We start from the raw sequence: 22093 nt of genomic DNA on the forward strand, positions 1-22093 counted from the left end.
ATTAAAACGCAAACAAGTTGAAACATAAAATTGAGAATGGAAACTGTTTTAAAGATTTAACCTCTCAATATGAATGGACTTAGACAGTAGTTTCTGTAAACCGAAATAAATATCTAACACCACTCACCTCATATGCAACAGGTAACAACACCTGGTGGAACACTGCTAAGTAGTCCTTGTCAGTCATACCTGTCTTTATAAATAAAGAAAATAATCTCAAAACTATAATAAACTGTTATCACAGAGATATGTCTCGCCTTTTTGTAATTTTATTATGCAAATGTTGAAATCAAAATAGCATTACACAAGTTATTCAAACATTCAAAGTCAATGAACCATGACTGAGTTACATGGTTAAACAATCTCCATGTAAATGAGATGTGCCAATGCTAATACAACTGCATACCAAATACCATCGACTTATGTTATAAGTCGTTCCCAAATCTAAATACAAAAAATTAAACTTGTAAATTATTTTTAAGTTTCTAAGTCAATGAAGCATGAAGAGGGGGTGGGGCTATATAATCTCCATGGAAACAATACTGGCAAATTTGCATACCAAATATCTTTAAGTTAACATTAAATTAGCAGTTCATCTTAAACTGATCTAATCACAAACTATGAAAGATAAGTTTCAAAATTATTAGACTATGACTGAGGGTCGAGGCCAAATATTATCCATGGAAATGAGATGTGCCAATGCTTATACAACTGAATACCAATTAACATTGGCCTACTAGTAATGGTTCCCCTTGAACTGACCTAATAACAAACTAATACATAACTTAAAAAATATTGGCAAATTTGCATACCAAATATCTTTAAGTTAACATTAAATTAGCAGTTCATCTTAAACTGATCTAATCACAAACTATGAAAGATAAGTTTCAAAATTATTAGACTATGACTGAGGGTCGAGGCCAAATATTATCCATGGAAATGAGATGTGCCAATGCTTATACAACTGAATACCAATTAACATTGGCCTACTAGTAATGGTTCCCCTTGAACTGACCTAATAACAAACTAATACATAACTTAAAAAATATTGGCAAATTTGCATACCAAATATCTTTAAGTTAACATTAAATTAGCAGTTCATCTTAAACTGATCTAATCACAAACTATGAAAGATAAGTTTCAAAATTATTAGACTATGACTGAGGGTCGAGGCCAAATATTATCCATGGAAATGAGATGTGCCAATGCTTATACAACTGAATACCAATTAACATTGGCCTACTAGTAATGGTTCCCCTTGAACTGACCTAATAACAAACTAATACATAACTTAAAAAATTTCAGTCAATAGACCATGACTAAGGAAGCAGAGCCAAATTTTCTCCATGGAAATGAGATTTGCCAATGCTTATACAACTGCATACCAAATATCATTGACCAACCACTTGTGGTTCCCCATAACATGATCTAATCACAAACTAATACATGATTACTTACAAAATATTTCAAAGTCAATAGACCATGATTAAGGGGGGGAAGCCAAATTATGTGCCAATGCTTATACAACTGCATACCAAAAATGATTGACCTACCACTTGTGGGTCATCATAAACTAGACCTAATCACAAATTAATACATTGTTGACGTCGTCTCGACACAGACGCGGGAAACAGCATACCATGATTAAGGGGGGGGAAGCCAAATTATGTGCCAATGCTTATACAACTGCATACCAAAAATGATTGACCTACCACTTGTGGGTCATCATAAACTAGACCTAATCACAAATTAATACATTGTTGACATCGCCTCGACACAGACGCCGGAAACAGCATACCTATGTCTCGCTTTTTGACTCCTTCAAGGGGAGACAAAAAGGTGAACTGTATATCAGTATACATATATATCTTACAAAGGTAAAGCCTAGATTTCCAGGTTCAGTATTAGTGGATGCCACATATTGAAAAAAAATTTCTTCCAAAGGTTTTTCATAAAGGTTCTGTTGCTCAATTTTTTGTGTTTCTCTTTTGTGTTTCGTGTACTGTTGTTTAACTTTTTGTTGTTTTTGTATTTCGCCATTGTGTTGTCAATTTGTTTTCGACTTTTGAGTTTAACTGTCCCTTTGGTATCTTTCTTCTCTCCATTTCAAGCTTTAAGAATGTAAATATTTTTTACCATGAGTAGGAAAAACAATTAATGTCTGAAAACAGTGCTTCCATCTAATTTGAAAAATATAGCTAAAACATAAAACATAGAAAACAAAAGACAACAGACGAAAACAAAACAGTACGAAAAAAAAGACAAACTCTCAATTCTCAAATGATCTCTTTTAAATGCATATCTAAGTAAAAACAGATTTCAGCATTTAACAGAAATGGATGTCAAACACATTTTTACCATTTACACATAGTGCAAACACTGAAATGTCTCGCCTTCTTTACTAATCATTGAAATTATTTTGATAGTTCAAAATATAAAGTTTTATTACAACTGTCACATAAACTTAACATTAACCAAGAAAATAAAACATTGATGAATGAACCATGAAAATGAGGTCAAGGTCAGATGAACCATGCCAGGCAGGCATGTACAGCTAACAATTCTTCCATACAAAATTAGTTGATCTATTGTTTATCGTGTAAGAAACACAGAGCAAAACACAAAACCTAACACTGAGCAATAAACTGTGAAAAGAAGGTCAAGTTTAAATAAAATCTATCCGACTGACATAAAGATCATAAAATATTTCAATACACCAAATAAAGTTGACCTATTGTATATAGTATTTAAAAAAAAAAACATCTCAAAACTTAACTTTGACCACTGAACCATGAAAATGAGGCCAAGGTCAGATGACACCTGTCAGCTTGACATGTACACCTTACAATCATTCTGAACACCAAATATAGTAGACCTATTGCATACAGTATAAGAAAAACAGTCCAAAAGACCAAAACACAAAAACTTAACTATAACCACTGAACCATGAAAATGAGGTCAAGGTCAGACGACACCTGCCAGTTGGACATGCGCACATTACAGTCCTTCCATACACTGAATATAGTAGACCTATTGCTTATAGTATCTGAGAAATGGACTTGATCACCAAAACTTAACCTTGTTTATTGATCCATGAAATGAAGGCAAGGTCAAGTGAAAACTGTCTGACGGCATGAGGACCTTGCAAGGTACGCACATACCAAATATAGTTATCCTATTACTTATAATAACAGAGAATTTAACATTACAAAAAATCTGAACTTTTTTCTCAAGTAGTCACTGAACCATGAAAATGAGGTCAAGGACATTGGACATGTGACTGACAGAAACTTCGTAACATGAGGCATCTTTATACAAAGTATGAAGCATCCAGGTCTTCTACCTTCTAAAATATTAAGTTTTTAAGAAGTTAGCTTACACTGCGCCGCCGCCACAGCTGCCACGGATCACTATTCCTATGTCGAGCTTTCTGTGACAAAAGTTGCAGGCTCAACAAAAAACAGATAATCTTACTTGATTCAATGGTACATTTATATTAAATCCTTGTCCTTTGTCTTTTCCTATGTAGTCATAATCTGATTCTCTGAGGTTAGGCCAATAGTTTCCATACTCATAGCGATGGATTGAAAAATATAGTACCCTGGAAGAAAACATTCACTTTATTTGTGCTGATCCTTTTTGGTATTGTAGCAGTATAATTCACGCTTACTTTATTTCTCACTTTCTTTAAATACTTATTACTTATTAACCTCATAACTATAACATAAAATTTTTGGTTTACCAGAAATTCATCCTAAAAAAAGTTAAAAGGGCAAAGCTTGCCAACCAATTAAACTTTCATTAAATCTAAAAGTTTTCTATATTCTGAATAAAAAAATGTATAAATGTATATATTTACTTATCAATTGGTGATATTTTAGTGAAAATGAGTTATGTGATTGGTTTTTACAAATAAATTGATTCATGAATAGTATAAGGAAACTAGATGTAAACCATGGTTATAATATAAAAAGTTGCAACAAGGAATTAACATACCATTTAAGCTGAACTTATAGAGCAATCTAAGTTTGATATACTCACAGACAAATAAATGTTTTGAACTAAGCTAAAATATATAGATTTTACCTCTTAGCATTGCATCAAAAGTGATATGATATTTCTCCACTCAAGACAATTAAATATTCAAATTTAAACACAGGACAAGCATTTGTAATACCTTTATCATTACTGTTGTGAATAGAGAAATAATATAACCTACTGCTACAGTGGTAGAATCTGATTTTCTAATGATTTTTAGAAAATATGAAGGCAAACTTTATTTTTTGTTGATGATCTGCAAAATGGTATGTTCTTTCTGTGTGGTTTCATCAGACATGGTTGCCTTTTTTGTGACAACATAATAGCAAAATCACAGGAAAGCAAGAAAATAGATGTCATAAAAGATTTTTTATCAATGAAAACCTGAGATAAAATGAACCACACATTGATTTTCAAAATTTAATCAACTGGTTAGGAAAGTGCAAATAGGTGAATAATATACATTTATTTCCCGTTCCTGAGGGAGATATGAAGATTTGTTCACCCAAGAATATTCATATTTTATGAGGGCTTTGCCCGAGGGAAATGTGATTTTTCGAGGGTGACCAAATCTTCATATCCCTCGAAGCTAAGGGAAATGAATGTTTTATTCCATTGTCTATGATTTGTTTACTTACTGAATATACTATATTAATTTGTATACGTTTGTTTTCTTATCTGCTTGTTTAAATACCTAAACTCGGCATCAACAGTACGGATCAAAAGTTGAATAAATTTAATTACAGTAATGACTTATCTAACGCTATTTCAATCAAATGACTTGAAAACGGTATACACATTAACCGTGCGTAACGTCATACTATGATGTCCAAATCTACAGAGGGGAACATGATACTCAGAGGGGAATATGAAATTTTGTTCAACATCACCTGTGATAGTTTCAAACAATCAAATGTTGATTTCACCATCAAAATCAACATTCAGTGGAATAATATGAGAAATCTGCATATAGAACCCAAGGCAAAGAAATTCATTTATTATATAACGAGGGTCATGTAAATCACTTTGATCCATTTGAACAAATAGCTGTTAAGTATATTTGTCCTCATAATCTCCAAAAATAAATGCCACTGAATGGAAGATATTACTTTTCTATCCTTTTTTCAGTTTTTTTAGCATTTGTAAGGATTTTATTTATTGGCTTAGAATCTGATTTGCAAAGTCTTTGGTGATGAATTGAAAGAAAAATTTATTTTCCAATGCTTTCCATTTCATTTCTAAACCCTAGTGTGTCTTAAATGTGACATAATCAACAGTAAATGACAGGTGAACCCTTAATTTTTGACATTTAAAATAACATAGAAACTAAAGTTTGTTTACTTAGAAAAAAATTACACCTTTTACAGCCTAAATGAACACAAATCAAAAAACTTTATTGCTTTCAAATTTTTCAATAATTCACACAAGCTGCAATAACAACCTTTGAGATATGACATTCGGTGAATTTGGCGATGTTTTAAATGTTTAAGACCCTGATCATGACCTACAGTAAATGCCAGGAGGTTTTAATGTCAATTGTGATTAAAACATAAGCTAGCATATGCCCATCAATGACATTTCTAGGCTTATGGAGGTAAAACGTCATTGTGAGAAGCACGTCATTAACTGATTATGTTACGTCAAGTAAAGTATGAGGCAATTGTGAGAAAAACATTGTTGTCTCCCGTTTAAAACTGGAGGTATGTTTGTTATGGTCCCAAATTAATACTGTCATTGGTAGAACATAATTACTACAAAGTACTATAATATTTTGAAATAATATAAAAACAATCTGTTTGAAATTTATAGAAAGCTGATTGATTACTTTATAAACAAAAAAAATTGAGAATATGTTGATGTTGGCTAATAAATTCTGTCAATGGCAAACCACTAAATTACTTGAAAAAACTCTTTTTTTAACAAATCTCAAGATAACATGACTGGGTGTTTACTTTCAGTTGGTATTTCCTAAATTTGCATGTTTGTATTTACTTAATATGCATAAACCTATTTTAGCCTAGGTACCTCCAAAAGCCTGGAAATCAAGTGACTAGTCATGTTTTGTGCATATATAATAATACCTTGGATCATCATAAAACATCTTTTGTGTGGCTTGACCGTGATGAACATCCCAATCCACAATAAGTACCCTGAAAAAAATAAACAGGAAGCTGGTGAGAGGTGAATGGCAAAACACATCTCACAGTTAAGCATGCTCACATGATACAACAATCCAGTATATCCCACCATTCAGAGGGAGGTCAAATTAATCCATTTTTTATAATTCATGGATAGACCATTGGTTTTTCCGTTTGAATGGTTTGACACTAGTAATTTTTGGGCCCTTTATAGCTTGCTGTTTGGTGTGAGCCAAGGCTCCTTGTTGAAAGCTGTACCTTGACCTATAATGGTTAACTTTTATAAATTGTTACTTTGATGGAGAATTGTCTCATTGGCACATCTTCCTATATCTATTGTTGAATGATACATCAGTTAATGGTACATTGTATAACCATTATGGTTAAAACACAAAACTTACAGAATCTGGACAGACCCATAGACAAACAAATGGTCAGACCACATTGGAGAAAAGACATTAAATTTATCAAAATTAAAACATCTGTATAATGTAATAAAATATTTATTTACTATATCTATCAATGGTAATAATGTTGTATATGAATTCCATTCTAGGAATATACTTACTTTTTGACACCAAGATTGTCTACTGCATGTTTTGCTGCAATGGCGACATTGTTGAAAATACAAAATCCACATAATGCATCATTCATAGAATGGTGACCTGGAGGTCTGATAAAATAAAAGTATATAACATATGATGGCAGAAATAAATAAAAATACTTGGCAGGCCAGTATAACTGACCACACATCAATTAACAACATTTGACTAATGAAGCATTTTGTTTAATCTTTTTCTGAGAAAAGCTTTTGATTTGGGTTTAGCTTCAGAACATTACGATTATTTAATTAATTTTTACCATTGAATTTTCTTAATTCTTTTTTATTCTTATTTTGTCACGATCAAAAGTTGATAGACGTATCTTTCATCAATTCATTTCTATTTTACCTTGTGATAGCCAGTCCATTTGTAATTTTCTTCTTTAAGATTTGCTCCATTAGTTCTATTGTGCTACCCAAAGCAACAAGTGCACATTCATAGGATGACTGTAAAAAAAACTGTATGCTAAGAAACTATGCAGATATAATGAAGAAAATTTTAATGAAGGTACAAAAAACATGTACTGATTCTCTGGATTTTATGATATCATCCATCTATAGAACAATCCAAAGTTTCTTAGTAAATTTTGGAATTATAGCAGACAGTGAGAAGTGAGAGTATGAAAAAAAAAATATATTTTACATAAACAGGGAATGAAGGTGTGTTAGCTTTTTTTTAACATTACATGTATAAACATAATTTATATGTTACTTTGTTGAACTTTGCTTGTTTTGATCTAATTTTTTGTTATTTTTGTTCACATTCAAAATATCTGTGCCAAGAAAGATAACTCAATTCTATCACTAAAAAATCATTTTGGATTGGCAAAAAAATCAGGTAGATCAGATAACTGTACAATTGCTTGAGAATTATTCACAAGAAAAAAGATCCTTTTTGCAAAACAAAAAAATGTTGCACTTGAATATCTATGGACTATTATTGCATTAGATAAGTGATCCAATCACACTAATGAATGATTATACATAAATTCATACTTCCAAATGACTTATTGTCTGTACCTACCTGATTACAATACACAGAATCATATTGCTGACTGAATTCTTGTAACTGTAGTTTGTTCATCTGACTTGTTGATTGGACTTTTTCAAGTAATTCCCTTGAGTGCTGTAATAATACCATATCCTCTGTCCCATACTGTGTCTAAAAATACATAAAAACTTAAATCAAAATATTTTTTTTTATTTTTAGGAAAGTCTAGAACCTTGAACCTAGAAAATAGCTGTATACTTCGAGATCCAAAAATTGAAGTCATGGATGAGTGGAGAATTAAAATTATAAGGCAATTACAAAATATGATGCTTATTTTTGCTTTATACCACAAGTTCTACAACCAAGACAGGAGCACATGATAGGCTTTATACTACATTGTACTACTACCACTACTAATCCTACAATACTTCACAACCAAGACAGGAGCACATGTGAAGGTCAAAGTGATGATGTGGTTTCCATAACTACATATTTTATGTGACAGAGATGGGGCCCCATTCACAAACTTTCTCCTTTATTCTTCCATGGAGTAACGTGAGTGTTATATAGATTAACACATTCACCATTTCCATTCTCAATTTTAAAACAGAAACAGTAACATACAATTTGTTTTATGTTCAATGAGAGATGTGCCAAATACTGAGAAGAAAAAATGAAATGAATCAATTAAAGTCTCATGATACAATGAAACTACATTTAAAACACATTAAGTTGGGCTATTTTTTTTTTTGAAAGGTTGTTAGACTATTTATACTTACTACATCAAGTATTGAACACTTCAATATTTTGTTAATCAATATAGGAACCTAATGGATAACTTTTTGATTATAAGCTTAAAGTAATACAATTAATAGTCAGAGTTTGTGTAGATAGTAAATTATTTTAATTAACAAGCATGAGAGAAAAAATGTAGATTTGAAAAAAAAGATTTTTTAAAATCATGCATACATTTTTAGAATAAAACTCTTCCTCCCTTCATAAACAAGAGGCTCTCAAGAGCCTGAATCGCTCACCTTAATTCTTTTGGTTAAATCTCTCATCAATGATTATTTTGGCTTTTCAATTTATTTAAATGTTTTTTGGATCGTCCTATTTTCTTCAAAAGCCAAAAAAAATAATCATTTTCTCCTATGTTCTATTTTAGCCATAGGAGCTATGTTTCTTGACATACAAGGAAATAAAATATAAAATTTATACTAGATACTCTGAAACTCATTTAGCCTAAGTTTGGCTGAAATTGATACGGCAGTTTCAAAGGAGAAGATTTTTTAAAGTAAGTCAACAAGATGAACAAATTGTGAAAAAAGGTCTTTAAAGGGCAATAACTCCTTAAGGGGTCAATTGACAATTTTGGTCAAATTGACTTAATTGAAGATCTTACTTTGCTGAACATTATTGCTGTTTACAGTTTATTTCTATCTATAATTATAATCAAGATAATAAACAAAAACAGCAAAATTTCCTTAAAATTATCAATTCAGGGGCAGCAACCCAACAACAGGTTGTCTGATTCATTTGAAAATTTCAGGGCAGATAGATCTTGACCTGATAAACAATATTACTCCATGTCAGATTGCTCTAAATGCTTTGGTTTTTGAGTTATAAGCCAAAAACTGCATTTGACCCCTACATGTATGTTCTATTTTTAGCAATGGCGACCATGTTTGTTGATAGATCAAAACTTCGGTTACAATTTACAAACTAGATACCCTAAGGAACATTCAGTTAAAGTTTGGAAGTATTTGGCCTGGTAGTTTCAGAGGAGAAGATTTTTGTAAAAGATAACTAAGATTTACGAAAAATGGTTAAAAATTGACTATAAAGGGCAATAACTCCTAAAGGGGTCAACTGACCATTTCCGTCATGTTGACTTATTTGTAAATCTTACTTTGCTGAACATTATTGCTGTTTACAGTTTATCTCTATCTATAATAATATTGAAGATAATAACCAAAAACAGCAAAATTTCTTTAAAATTACCAATTCAGGGGCAGTAACCCAACAACATAAATGCTTTGGTTTTTGAGTTATAAGCCAAAAACTGCATTTGAACCCTATGTTCTATTTTTAGCAATGGCGACCATGTTTGTTAATAGATCATAACTTCGGATACAATTTACAAACAAGATACCCTAAGGAACATTCAGTAAAAGTTTGGAAGTATTTGGCCCAGTAGTTTCAGAGGAGAAGATTTTTGTAAAAGATTACTAAGATTTACGAAAAATGGTTAAAAATTGACTATAAAGGGCAATAACTCCTCAAGGGGTCAACTGACCATTTCCGTCATGTTGACTTATTTGTAAATCTTACTTTGCTGAACATTATTGCTGTTTACAGTTTATCTCTCTCTATAATAGTATTCAAGATAATAACCAAAAACAGCAAAATTTCCTTAAAATTACCAATTCAGGGGCAGCAACCCAACAAAGGGTTGTCTGATTCATATGAAAATTTCAGGGCAGATAGATCTTGACCTGATAAACAATATTACTCAATGTCAGATTTGCTCTAAATGCTTTGGTTTTTGAGTTATAAGCCAAAAACTGCATTTGACCACTATGTTCTTATTTTAGCAATGGCGACCATGTTTGTTGATAGATCAAAACTTCGGATACAATTTATAAATTAGATACCCTAAGGAACATTCAGTTAAAGTTTGAAAGTATTTGGCCCAGTAGTTTCAGAGGAGAAGATTCTTGAAATAGTTTACAACGACAGACGACGACGACAGACGACAACGACGACGACAGACGACGACAGACGACGGACGAAGACGGACGCCAAGTGATGGCATAAGCTCACTTGTCCCTTCGGGACAGGTGAGCTAAAAATGTACTTCAGTCAACACTTTAACAACCCACTTAATTTACATAAAAAAGCGTTCAATTCTTGAAATTAACATGTTTTATCATGTCATCAGTTACAGATGCAAAATAGTTCTCATGGTAAAGATAACATTTTTAATATTGACATGATTTTTAGTCTTATTTTTTGGAAAAGTTATTAGGCCTGGTAGTTTTTATGTAGCTTATAGTTGCATGAAATTTGCTAATTTATTATAGACTTTATGGTATTTGTAAGTGAATAAATAAATTGTTCACATCAATAAACTTCTTCCAATTCTGCATCTCAAATAGCTTTTTTGATATAGAATTTCAAAAAATTGTAAGGAAAAATCCCTTAATAAAGTATTATAATTGAAGAAAGAAAACAAGATTACAGAAAAGGCCTTTTTCTTCATACCTTTATTCTTGTACATCTTTCTACCAAATGAAGCTCAGAACATCTTTTGAAAGGCTCTGAAATTCTTTCTGGTTTCTCTGGAAAGTTGGGGTCCCAGTCATTCTTATGCTTGAGCATTAATTCATCATAAACAAGACCTGTCCTGAAATGAAATATAAGTACATGAGAAACAGAAAATATTTAATATTTTATTTTAATATATAAATGCAATAGTATTTCAGGTATCATATACTTCATAGTTGATCAAGAACCACAAGACGAGGCCTTGATCAGTGAATAATGAAGAAACATAAAAGAAGTAAAGCTCCAAATCTTAAAACACAAACACTGGATAAATTTTTGGTGACAATCTAAATGAAGCTGGTACTGATATGCAATTGATGACATAGAATGAATGTCCATTCAGGACACCATAAGTGGGAAAAGCATTAACATGAAGATTTTAAAAACAGAGATTCTTCAATGAAGAACTCATTAATTTTCTTACGGTTGATTACTGCAACTTTAATTGAATTTGAACAACATTATAAATGTACAAATTGAAACATTGAAACAATTCTAAATATACTCATCAATACCGATTCAAATTTCTCAGACAAACATCCTGTAAATTTATTGTAATGTCAGGTTCAAAATTTTATACAAGAATATGTCATGATACCATGACAGCTCTCAAAAAGTTTTTTTCAGATGTTTGGCCATGGCTCATCCACAGTTTACTTTCCCTTTTTTAAATTGATCATGCTTATGTAAAAAGTTTTGTCTTTAACTTAAATTTTCCAACCTGAATAATTTATGTGATTTCAAGAATCAGTTTTCTGTAAGTTTTCACAAAATGAATTGAATAAACCTAGTTTGATTTCTGATCACAAGAGTCTCTACTGTTTTGTTGTTTTTTTTTTCAGTTATAAACCATTCATTGTTAATCAGTTTTTATAATGAATCAAGTACTTGATACTTTTTCTTTTTTAACATAAATCTTCTAAAAATAAATTTAAAACAGTTTTTCAATTTTCACTTCATTAGCTGTGGTAACTTCCTCGTTGTTACCTGGGGAGAATTTAAAGGATAATTCTTACTTTTCACATACAATGAAAATCAACATGCCTTCAGTAGGATTTGGTTTCCTTGTTAAGACCATGTTTGTTTCAATAGCTAAAACATTTCATTTCTATTGCTCTGCAATTTAAATTAGTACAGAATAAGTTTTTTCAAGACTTGAAGAGACAAGTATTAATGATATGCCTTTATTTTATATAAAACCTTTCTGTTACCTAACAAAATCATCTCTTCCTGATCCTACATCATCCTCATTTTGTAATTTAATAACTTGTTCAAAATCTGTAGGTAAATAAGCTGTATCCTTTTGACAACACTTTTCATTCCCAAACAATTTATGAAATGGCCAAGTAATGGCTGAAGCTGCACCCCTTACAAGTCCTTGACCCATTATAACGATCCTTCAAACTATTCTTACTTATCCTGTCAATAACTAGAAAAAGTTGGCAAAAGAGCAGCCAACATTACGCTCAACACAAAATCACAATTTCCAGAATCAGTTTTCAATAGTTTTTACATGATGAACAGAATAAAATAAATCAGCTTTCTGATCACAAGAACATTTTCTAATTTTCCAAAAATAATGAATCAAAAGTGAAGACATCATGTATAAACTAAATTACAAACAATGAAATACAATACCATCATACACTTAATGATACCTTTAATTCTAAATCTGTTTTAACCTCTTAACCTCATGCAGTTTAGTACTTCCTCATTCTTACCTGTGGAGATTTTATTTTTTTAAGTACACTAGATAATCTGACAGAGATACTGGTTATAATTGTTTCAAATTTATTGTCTCATAAAAATCAAAAATTACAAAGGACTGTGAACCAACACCTGGTAAATGTTTAGTACAATAGAATCCCAGAAGTGGATACCTCGGGTATGCAGGGTTGTTATGATAAAAACAAAATTAAAGTTAGGTTTTTTTTTGTGACAAATCATTTATTTAACATGCATTTTTCTTTGAACATTTTTTGTTATAATAACCAAATATTTATTGACAGTTTCTAAGCACCCAACAGCATAATTTTTTTAACTTGCATTACTAATTACCGGTAGTTTTATTATTATAGTTTAGTCAAATAAGGAAATATGACCCTCCAACAAAGGAACCAAAGGATATACAATGGTTGATTGATTGTTGGTTGCTTTACATCCAGTGGCAAATATCTCATGTATGTTCAGGACAAGACATACTATAATGATTATCTACTGTTGATTCAGTTTTATTTTTGGGATACAAAGTTTAATGGGTTTCATAGGTTAACTTAAGCACAAATTTTAATGTTTAACAAAGTACACATTATCTATGGGTTTGTAGTCAGAATTTTGCATAACAATAAAATACAATTTCCATAAATACAATTTTTCTTCAATAAAACGAAAATAAGTAATCACAAAAAAAAGTTTGAAGTATTCAACAATTTAATTTAACAGAGAAGCTGCACAACTCCAATAAACTTACCCAAGAACTTTCTCTGGTTTCTGTAGTGATATGGACTGAAAACCAAAAAAAAATATGTTGATTAAATCAACTTCAAATCTATTTTCCAAAACTTTTTCCAAGTGTTAAAATTTACTACAATCTACAGTGCACAACACTCCATATGTATATACAGTATACTGGATCTTTGAAACAAATTTGGGTAATCTTCAGATTAAAGCATGAATCCATTTTACATATATAATGTGTAACTGACATATTTCAACTTCTATAAGGCAGAGAAGCTTGACGAGATGCCTCATGGTCTTCTGTCTACATAAGTCAGTTGTCAGTTGTCAATGACCTCCTTTTTATGGTTCAGTGATGAATTTTAATAGTGGTATTCAGACAAGACTGATGAATTTATTCTTCAAAAACTTCTCAGTACTAGAAACTTACCATTGCTGAGAGAGTTTGGACATAATAATCTTCTTCATCAGGTGAATCATTTTCTGCCATTATCTTTTCTTCTCTTTTTGTCTTTCTTTCTTCTCTTTTTTGAGCAACTTCTTCTCTACCTTTTCTCTTTATTTCCTCTAATACTTCTTTATGTGACTTCCTTTTCTGTAATAGTTCTTTAACTTTTGTCTATTTAATATTTCACAGAAAGGTACATAAACATTGTGGTAAAACAAAATTAAAAAATGTACTTCAATAAAACAGCAAAAAATAACTTGAAAATATAAAGTTAAACTTCCCTATCTTATAAAATATTTATAGCTTATTACCAAATATTACCACTCTTGCACCCGCAAAGTAGAAAGGGATTAATATAAGTTGCAAAACTTGTTTCCCAATCCACTATAAATAAATATGTTTAAACTTACTATATAAAATCAAGTGCTTGTTACAGTCAAATCCAATGAAAGCATTCAGAATCATTGAATGAATATTGTTTTTCAAATACAAATAAGATATATTTCATTAAATTCAATACACATAAGACTATTTGTCAAAATACATGTCAATGTATGTACAAACATATGTCCATATTTTAATCAATGAATACTATGATTTGTCAGGCTTTAAAACAAACTTCATAATATTAGTATTTTTTAGCAAGGGTCACATTTTAAGGAAGCCTTTGTATTTGGACTATATTTTAAATATTTTTTAAGAAGGCAATAAATTGACCAGCACCTACAAAACAATTTTTCTTTCAATAAATATTTGCAACAACCCATTTACTATGTTCAGTGGACCATGAAGTTGGGGTAAAAATTCTAATTTGGCATTTTAATTAGAAAGATCATGTCATAGGGAACATGTGTACAAAGTTTCAAGTTGATTGGACTTCATCTTCATCAAAAAAACTACCTTGACCAAAAACATAACCTGAAGTGGAACAGACATACGAACAAAGGAATGAACAAATGAAAGGACGAACGAACGGATGCACAGACCAGTAATAATGCCTCTTTACTATCCTAGATGAGGCATAATCAATATAATCATGTAATACATGTCTGTAGTAAATACATGTACAAGTAAATAGTATGGGTAATATGTAGTAAATACATGTACAAGTAAATAGTATGGGTAATATGTAGTAAATACATGTACAAGTAAATAGTATGGATAATATATGCTCAATGGTAATAGTTTATAATGAGCAATCCCTGATGATATGGATAGGAGTCAATGTTATAAAGGCTTTATCAAACCCCTAATCTGTATAACATATATCTTAGGTATACAAAACCATAGCCTAGTTGTTTATGACCTCTTTGCTTGGCACTAGATCTGTAGGATGAGTACTAGTGTTGATACTTTACTCTGAGAGAAAATGTTTAATTTGTAAGTTTGTCTTGACTTTATACTAGATATAAGTACCTTGTAAGAGTAATTCTAGATCCTTTTCAATTTTTTATGTCTTTTGTCACTAAATTAGTTGTTTTTTGTGCTTCTTATAAATCTGATAATTCAAATCCTTTTTACAGTTTGTTCTTTATCTTGTGCTATTACATCTCTTTGACATGGGACTGGGAGGATTGAAACTTCTTAGATGTTTAACCTTGCCATATTCAATATGTGTCTCTTCTCTAAAGTCAAAAGCCTATTTTTTCTAAATTTGTCAATAATTGCAGTCTGTAATATATGTGTTTTGTTTATTATAAATCTGGCCGTCAGTATCTGGTTTTACCTTTTTCACATTTTGTCAAGTTATGCCTTAAAATGTATATTGCTGACTTTACAGTAAACATGGGTTTAATGGTTATTTTAGTACCATAAATTATGAGGGCGCATATAACATTGTTTTTCATTCACACTGATTGTTATTTCAGTCCAGATATTGTTGATGCAATCTTTCATGTATGAATTAGATAAAAGATTAAGTCATAAATTATTAAAATAAGAATGCAAATTAGTACCATTTATAACTTTTTAATTCAATTTAAAAAAAAACATATTACATTTGGTATCTATTAGTGCTAATTTATTCCATCATATGTTTTTTAAGAATTGATTCTTTATATAAAAAATAATTCAAATACAGCAAGAAAAAACATATAAACCACCAGCACTAATTTATCCAACCATATGGTTTTCAACAATGTATTCTATTTAAACATATGTCTGAATCTAAATCAATCACATTGCTGAAAGAATACAAAAGATCAGCTTTCAAGATGATATTCTCTCAAAACACAAGTACTCAAATACAAGCATGGAAAATGCTTGCATCCTGCTGATGTCACTTGGTACAGGCACATATTGGAGCTGTCTGGCCTCATTTTTTTTACTTTAATGAATAACACAAATATTGGACAAAACAACTGAAAACAACAACCAACAATCAACTACTCAGTGCACTTGAAAAAAAGAGACATAAAGATTAAAAAAAAGTATAACACAATGACTAGATACATGTCGTCTTGAGACTTGGTCCAGACATGAAATGATTGAGATATATATATAACACCAACTTTCCTTTGACTATAGCTATATAGACCATTAGACAAAAAAGAGTTACACAAAACACATAAAAAAAACTCAACTGGTCATGATCATGATCAGCTACCAATAGGTAGACCAAAAAACCTGAACAAGGAAAGAAATGACTAAAAATTAATGCATACATTGTATTTCAGCATATTTACCTGTATACAAAGTTGCACAAAAGAATTATTTACATATCCTACTTACTTCCTCTTCTGAAAGATGTTCATCCTTTAAATTACTTTCTTTATCCCCATCAAAGTTTGTTGGAGGAAGCTCTGCCATTGTCCATTTGTTCTACAGAAGAAAAAAAATCTTACTACTGTAAATTCGGAAATAAATGCGAGGTTTTTATTATTGCGAAAAATGCGACTGAGTTGTAAACACAATAATTTTAACTCGCATTTTCAAATATTTTATATGAATTTAACAGGATTTTTCTCAAAATCCTAAAAATTTAAATTGCATTTAAGTCCAAAATGACAAAATTGCAATAATAAATGCACGCAATAATTTCTGAATTTACAGTATTTGAAATCAATACGGTTCAACATGTTCAATGTCTATACATGTACATGTACGTAAGTTATAAAGATACATTCTTTAATTTTGTTTTGTAAAACAACCTTCCTTTTTTGAACAAGCTAACATGACGGTACCCAAATTGCACCTATTTTGCCACTTTTTTCACCTACGTTTTTTTATGATTCAGAAAAAAATGTCCATACTATGTTTATTTTGTAGCCCTATCCTTCGTTATTGTATAGGTACACCAATTTAATTTTTAATTCAAATTGAGTCATACAAAAATGGGTTTGAATCAACCTTCAAACTATCCATGATTCTGTAATGAGGAGTACCCAAATTGCATCCATGCTTAAGGATGTCTGCTGGTCATGTTTTTGAATTCTTGTCATATTTTCGATTTTCTCAGGTTTTATCCATCCAAATGTATTAAATTTTTTTTACACGACACCCCACTTTTGTCTTCATAAATCTGTTCAATAGATCATTTCAGATTTAGTGATCCGGCTGCATGAAATCCTTGTTATTTTTTCTTGGTTTAAAGGGTAAAAAACAATTCCAATGTTAACAAATAGTAAAGTCTGAAGAAAACCTTTTTCCCGCCATTTTCTAAATGTCTTGATTTTGAAAACTACACACGAGACTAATGATTTTATTACTTTATTTTGTTTAAATATCAAAGTTGTTTTCATTTTAAGCAACCACATGAAATCCTTGTTATTTTAAATTAGAGCAGCAGACATCCTTAAGTTCACATCGTTAAAAGTCTAATAACCGAGCTTTTGTTTATTTTTTTTCAAATATTTTGAACAATTGGATATTAGTCCATACTTACTCTTCATATTTTACGAAATGGATACTCGTAATATATTGTATTTGCTCGTTTTAAAAAGATGACGTTTTGATGACGTCGCATGATGACGTTTTCGAACATTTTGCTTTTTCAGTAAACAGTCCATCTGTTGATAAATACTGTGAACGACTGAACGTTTTGTGTATATCTAAATATGTTTATCTATGTTGAAAGACGTGCATAGTATCAAATCATAAAAATACAAATTGTTTAGTCTCTAGGAAATCTTGTAAGATTATCGTTGCTATTTTTTCTAAATAGGTGCAATTTGGGTACTCGGTGCAATCTGGGTACCCTTACGTTATGTATATTATGCCTTTAGCAACTGAAACTAAAAAAAAAGATCTTTCCAATATGTATGAAAATTAATTTATTGTAATAGGTGTACATGTAGGTTACATTTTAATCTGGAGTCGGCAAAATTAAGCCATATTGAATTTAATTGGTATAGAATTGTAAAAACAAAGTTTTTATCTTATTTTTCTTTTAAAATGAATTTTAAAGATTTGGACATCAATTTGAATTAAAACATGATACATGTATATTCAGTTTAATATTTTGAAGTAACAATATGTTTAGTTTAAACAATATTTATTAATAAACAATTTCAAGACAAATATTACAATGTTACATAAAGTACAAATATGGGATGCAGAAACAAGTTGGGAAAAACTTTTATAAATCCGTCTCCCTTACATCCTTATATGTTTGTCAATAAGTTTACAACTTGAAACCATCTGCCAAGAGAGGATAAATTTGGAATGGAGGATTTTGCTTAATCTACCCCCACTTCTTTGCTCATTGTCGTTTACATAATTTGATAGGGTCAAAATATTGACTTGCCCTGTCAGTGTTAATGCACAGGAATCGGAAATTCTATCAATAAAATTCTCATTGCGTACAATGGGAGGCAACTCTCATTGTACCCTACCTAATTGATAACACCTTGTGAGAGATTGCTTCCCTTTGATACTTCATCCGGGTTTATATTACCAAGTGGTTTTAAGCGAAAGAGCATGTTCCAGGCCACTTTATTATGTAATTGATATAAAACATTTTTTCTTTTTCTTTTTATTGTTAATTTTTTCTAATTACTTTTATTATTACCCACATTGGGGTTCAGGTGCTTCATATTGACATTTTGTTCAATGTAGCTTATTGATACCATGCTTGGTATAACTATATATGCACTACTATAATAAAGCACCTTTCGCCAAACACTATTAGTTGTCAATTTCTGTAAATAATAAAGTTGACTATGTCAGTTAAAACCTCATTAGAGCTTATGTTTGTCTATGTATGTATACCTTGTCGACTCTAAATAAAGCTTATTTATTTATTATTGATTAGTAAAACTTCTCGTATAGTGGATAGTCGACTTTATTAATTGCAGAATTCAGTGATCAAGTTAGGCCACACCAATTTGATTCCTTGTTCGACGGACCCGCCCGCACCTATTTTTTTTATTTTTTTTATATTCCCGCTTCCCGCATCCGGAAATGTAATCATGTCCATTTCCCGCACCGTTTTTTTTTGTAAATATTATAAAATGATATCAAATTGGTTTCTTTCCCCCTTGCTTATATTCCCTATAAATAAATGTTCGTTGTTAGAATAAAGTACTTCTGAAGGATTTGCCTTCAACTGTAATTATATTGTATGCTGGCGAAACAAAACTATCCAGTCACTGCATGTTTATGCAACTGTTCTGATTGATTCAGGGGTCTGTCGTTCATCAGTCATCGTTTGTTGATGTTGACATTTGTTCATTGGTATTTTCCCGTTTGGCTATATAAATTAGATCGTTAGTTTTCCTGTTCGAATTGTGTAAGGTAATAATTTTGGGGTCGTTTAAAGCTTGCTGTTTGGTCTGTATCAAAGCCCTGTGTAAAAGGCCGTACTTTGACCTGTGTTTGTTATTATCAGGTTGAGAACAACCCTCCTTCAGACAAAGGGTCATTTTACTGATGTAGAAAAGAAAATAGAAATACCAAGGATTTGTATAGTTCTTATATACAAAACCTTTGAAAACTTAGAATTTTGTACTCAAAAAGAGGAGAGTTAAATCATATTTTAAACAACTTTTTCTTAAAGAGGGGTCCACTTATTTTGAATTATATTAAACTATTAAAGTAAATGTGTTAATTTAATATGGTTAAAAGTCCAGGAATGATACAAAATTCTTGGACATTTTTTAAAAATTAATTACCAGATAGATATACAGTTCTTTGAGAAAATATGAGCCCTTTTGTACAAACAAATATGTTATAACTTATATTGATCCTTCATAAAACATGTAAAAGGGATATTTATAACATTAAAGGGTTACCGTCCCCCAAACTGATTATGACTTGGATGGAGAATTGTGTCATTGTCAGTCACACATACATAGACCAGATTTAGTTATTTCTTGGTGAACAGGGAAAATACTTCAGAAATTAAAGAAATGTAAAAGTACAAGTGATAAATAAAGTTTTTATATAGTCAAAACCTGCTATTTTATGTTTACAAAAAAAAATTATAATCGCTCGCCTTTACTTTTCAAGCTTCGCCTCAAAAATTTGCAAATCAAATATTTTTTTATTAAAATTTTCAAATCGCTCGCTCGCCCCAAATTTTGGAGTCCAAAAATCCGTAGAACAAGAAATTAAATTGGTGTGGCCTTATGGACTTTTGTTATTTCTAAATCAACCCCTACTGTACTGAGTAAAGCTACCTTTCTCTGCAACTAAAATTCTGTAGGCGTAGCTGCTGACACTGGAATCACCGGATTGTAAATCAAGTTCTCGATGGGATAATTTCTGACTGGTAACTAACTATCGTATATTATGTCATAAGTTGGAAAATCAACAAAGGCATGAAGAGCCGTTGTAAGAGTGGGGAGAGAAACGCGTTCTCTCGTTTGAAATCGGGCTGATGGTTAAGCTTAAACAATATCAGTAAGGAGCACCACCACAACAAAATTTGGTTACTGCATTAAGGTCAAATAAAATAAAATGTGTGCTTCCTATTACATCTTTGAAAAAAATAAGCTAGGTAGGTAGGGAATTGTATTAACAGTTTGTTATTACTTTGAGTCTATGGGAGAGAAATACACTAGTTCAGGGAAAGCTTGTTCGCGACCTAGAATTCTGAGTGGGTCAAGCGTTTAATTAAAATTCATACGAGAATATGCGAGATTTGGATCAACTGGGGGCAAAGTCATATATGGTACACATCAATATTCGATGTTTAATAGGCGTTTATTATGACGCCCGCCGCTTTCCCGTTTACCTGTGAAGTCGTTGAGTGTCATCTGTTTTTTGTTTGTTAATGTTTATATTAAAAAAAGTTAAACAAAAAAATTGTGAAAAATTTCGAACCATAGTGTTTGAAAATAACGGGAGAAAATTGGAAAAGAAATTTGAAATTACGGCTTGCAAATAACCAAAAACGAAAAATTTGACAAAGAGGGACCTCTAAAGAAGGAACGAGATACTTCAAGTCACTGGAGGCTGTTTAGAACTTTGAGGAATTTTATGTGCAGAATATCATTTTTGGCGATTGAGAATAATTTCCAGAAACATGCTGGTGTAATGGCATTAATTGACAAAACAGTATAGCATACACTGGTGACACTACATTATTTATTCTGTTCAGCTTTTGTCGGGAAAATATAAATAAGCAATCTAAACCGGAGCTTTTTAAAATGTTGATGCTGGTCATCACACATAGTCGCAATGAATCATATTATTGGTGTATTCAATAAAAAATAACCATGGGTTCATAAATGTTATGCTTTCAATATTGTATAGATAATCTGATCGCTAAAACATGGAACAGTTTATACGTTCCTTGTTCAAACCATGAAATATAAGTTCCCATAAAATCAAACAGCTATAGGTCGTCATATGGAATGAAACTCTTAGCCAAAAAGCCGCACTCACTTGATTTATACAATGCCTTTACTCTGACTGTTGCATTTTGAACAAACGAGTACAGTTCAGCGCAATGTAGAACAAAATAGTTTCAATATTCATATATCATTATCATGATCTTGACCTGCATGGATATGCATTTAACTTGCAACTGGACGTTTAAACAAAACGGTTATTGATGAATGCATGAAAATCTTTAACCTCATAAAAAACATGAAATTAACTGTTTAGGAAAAACGAAGTCCATCTTGTAGTAAAATACGGAAAATGTAAAT

At 31.0% G+C, this 22093-nt stretch overlaps 1 protein-coding gene across 3 annotated transcripts in view; it reads right to left on the bottom strand.

Moving 5' to 3' along the window:
• LOC134725072 (histone deacetylase 6-like) overlaps window positions 1–20788 on the bottom strand; it is an 80781-nt gene extending 59993 nt beyond the window's left edge. For all 3 annotated transcript variants that reach the window (XM_063588604.1, XM_063588596.1, XM_063588587.1), the window contains exons 1-11: window positions 20618–20788; window positions 16731–16820; window positions 13983–14171; window positions 13566–13600; window positions 11033–11174; window positions 7802–7939; window positions 7127–7224; window positions 6745–6849; window positions 6120–6188; window positions 3475–3601; window positions 128–193 (exon numbers count right to left, since the gene is read on the bottom strand). In XM_063588604.1, coding sequence (XP_063444674.1) covers window positions 128–193; window positions 3475–3601; window positions 6120–6188; window positions 6745–6849; window positions 7127–7224; window positions 7802–7939; window positions 11033–11174; window positions 13566–13600; window positions 13983–14171; window positions 16731–16808 — 1047 coding nt within the window. In that variant the 5' untranslated portion in view covers window positions 16809–16820; window positions 20618–20788. The remainder of the gene's footprint in view (window positions 1–127; window positions 194–3474; window positions 3602–6119; window positions 6189–6744; window positions 6850–7126; window positions 7225–7801; window positions 7940–11032; window positions 11175–13565; window positions 13601–13982; window positions 14172–16730; window positions 16821–20617) is intronic.
• Window positions 20789–22093: the final 1305 nt, after the last annotated feature.

The sequence above is a fragment of the Mytilus trossulus genome, chromosome 1 (assembly GCF_036588685.1).
Source record: "Mytilus trossulus isolate FHL-02 chromosome 1, PNRI_Mtr1.1.1.hap1, whole genome shotgun sequence".
Classification (NCBI taxonomy): domain Eukaryota; kingdom Metazoa; phylum Mollusca; class Bivalvia; order Mytilida; family Mytilidae; genus Mytilus; species Mytilus trossulus.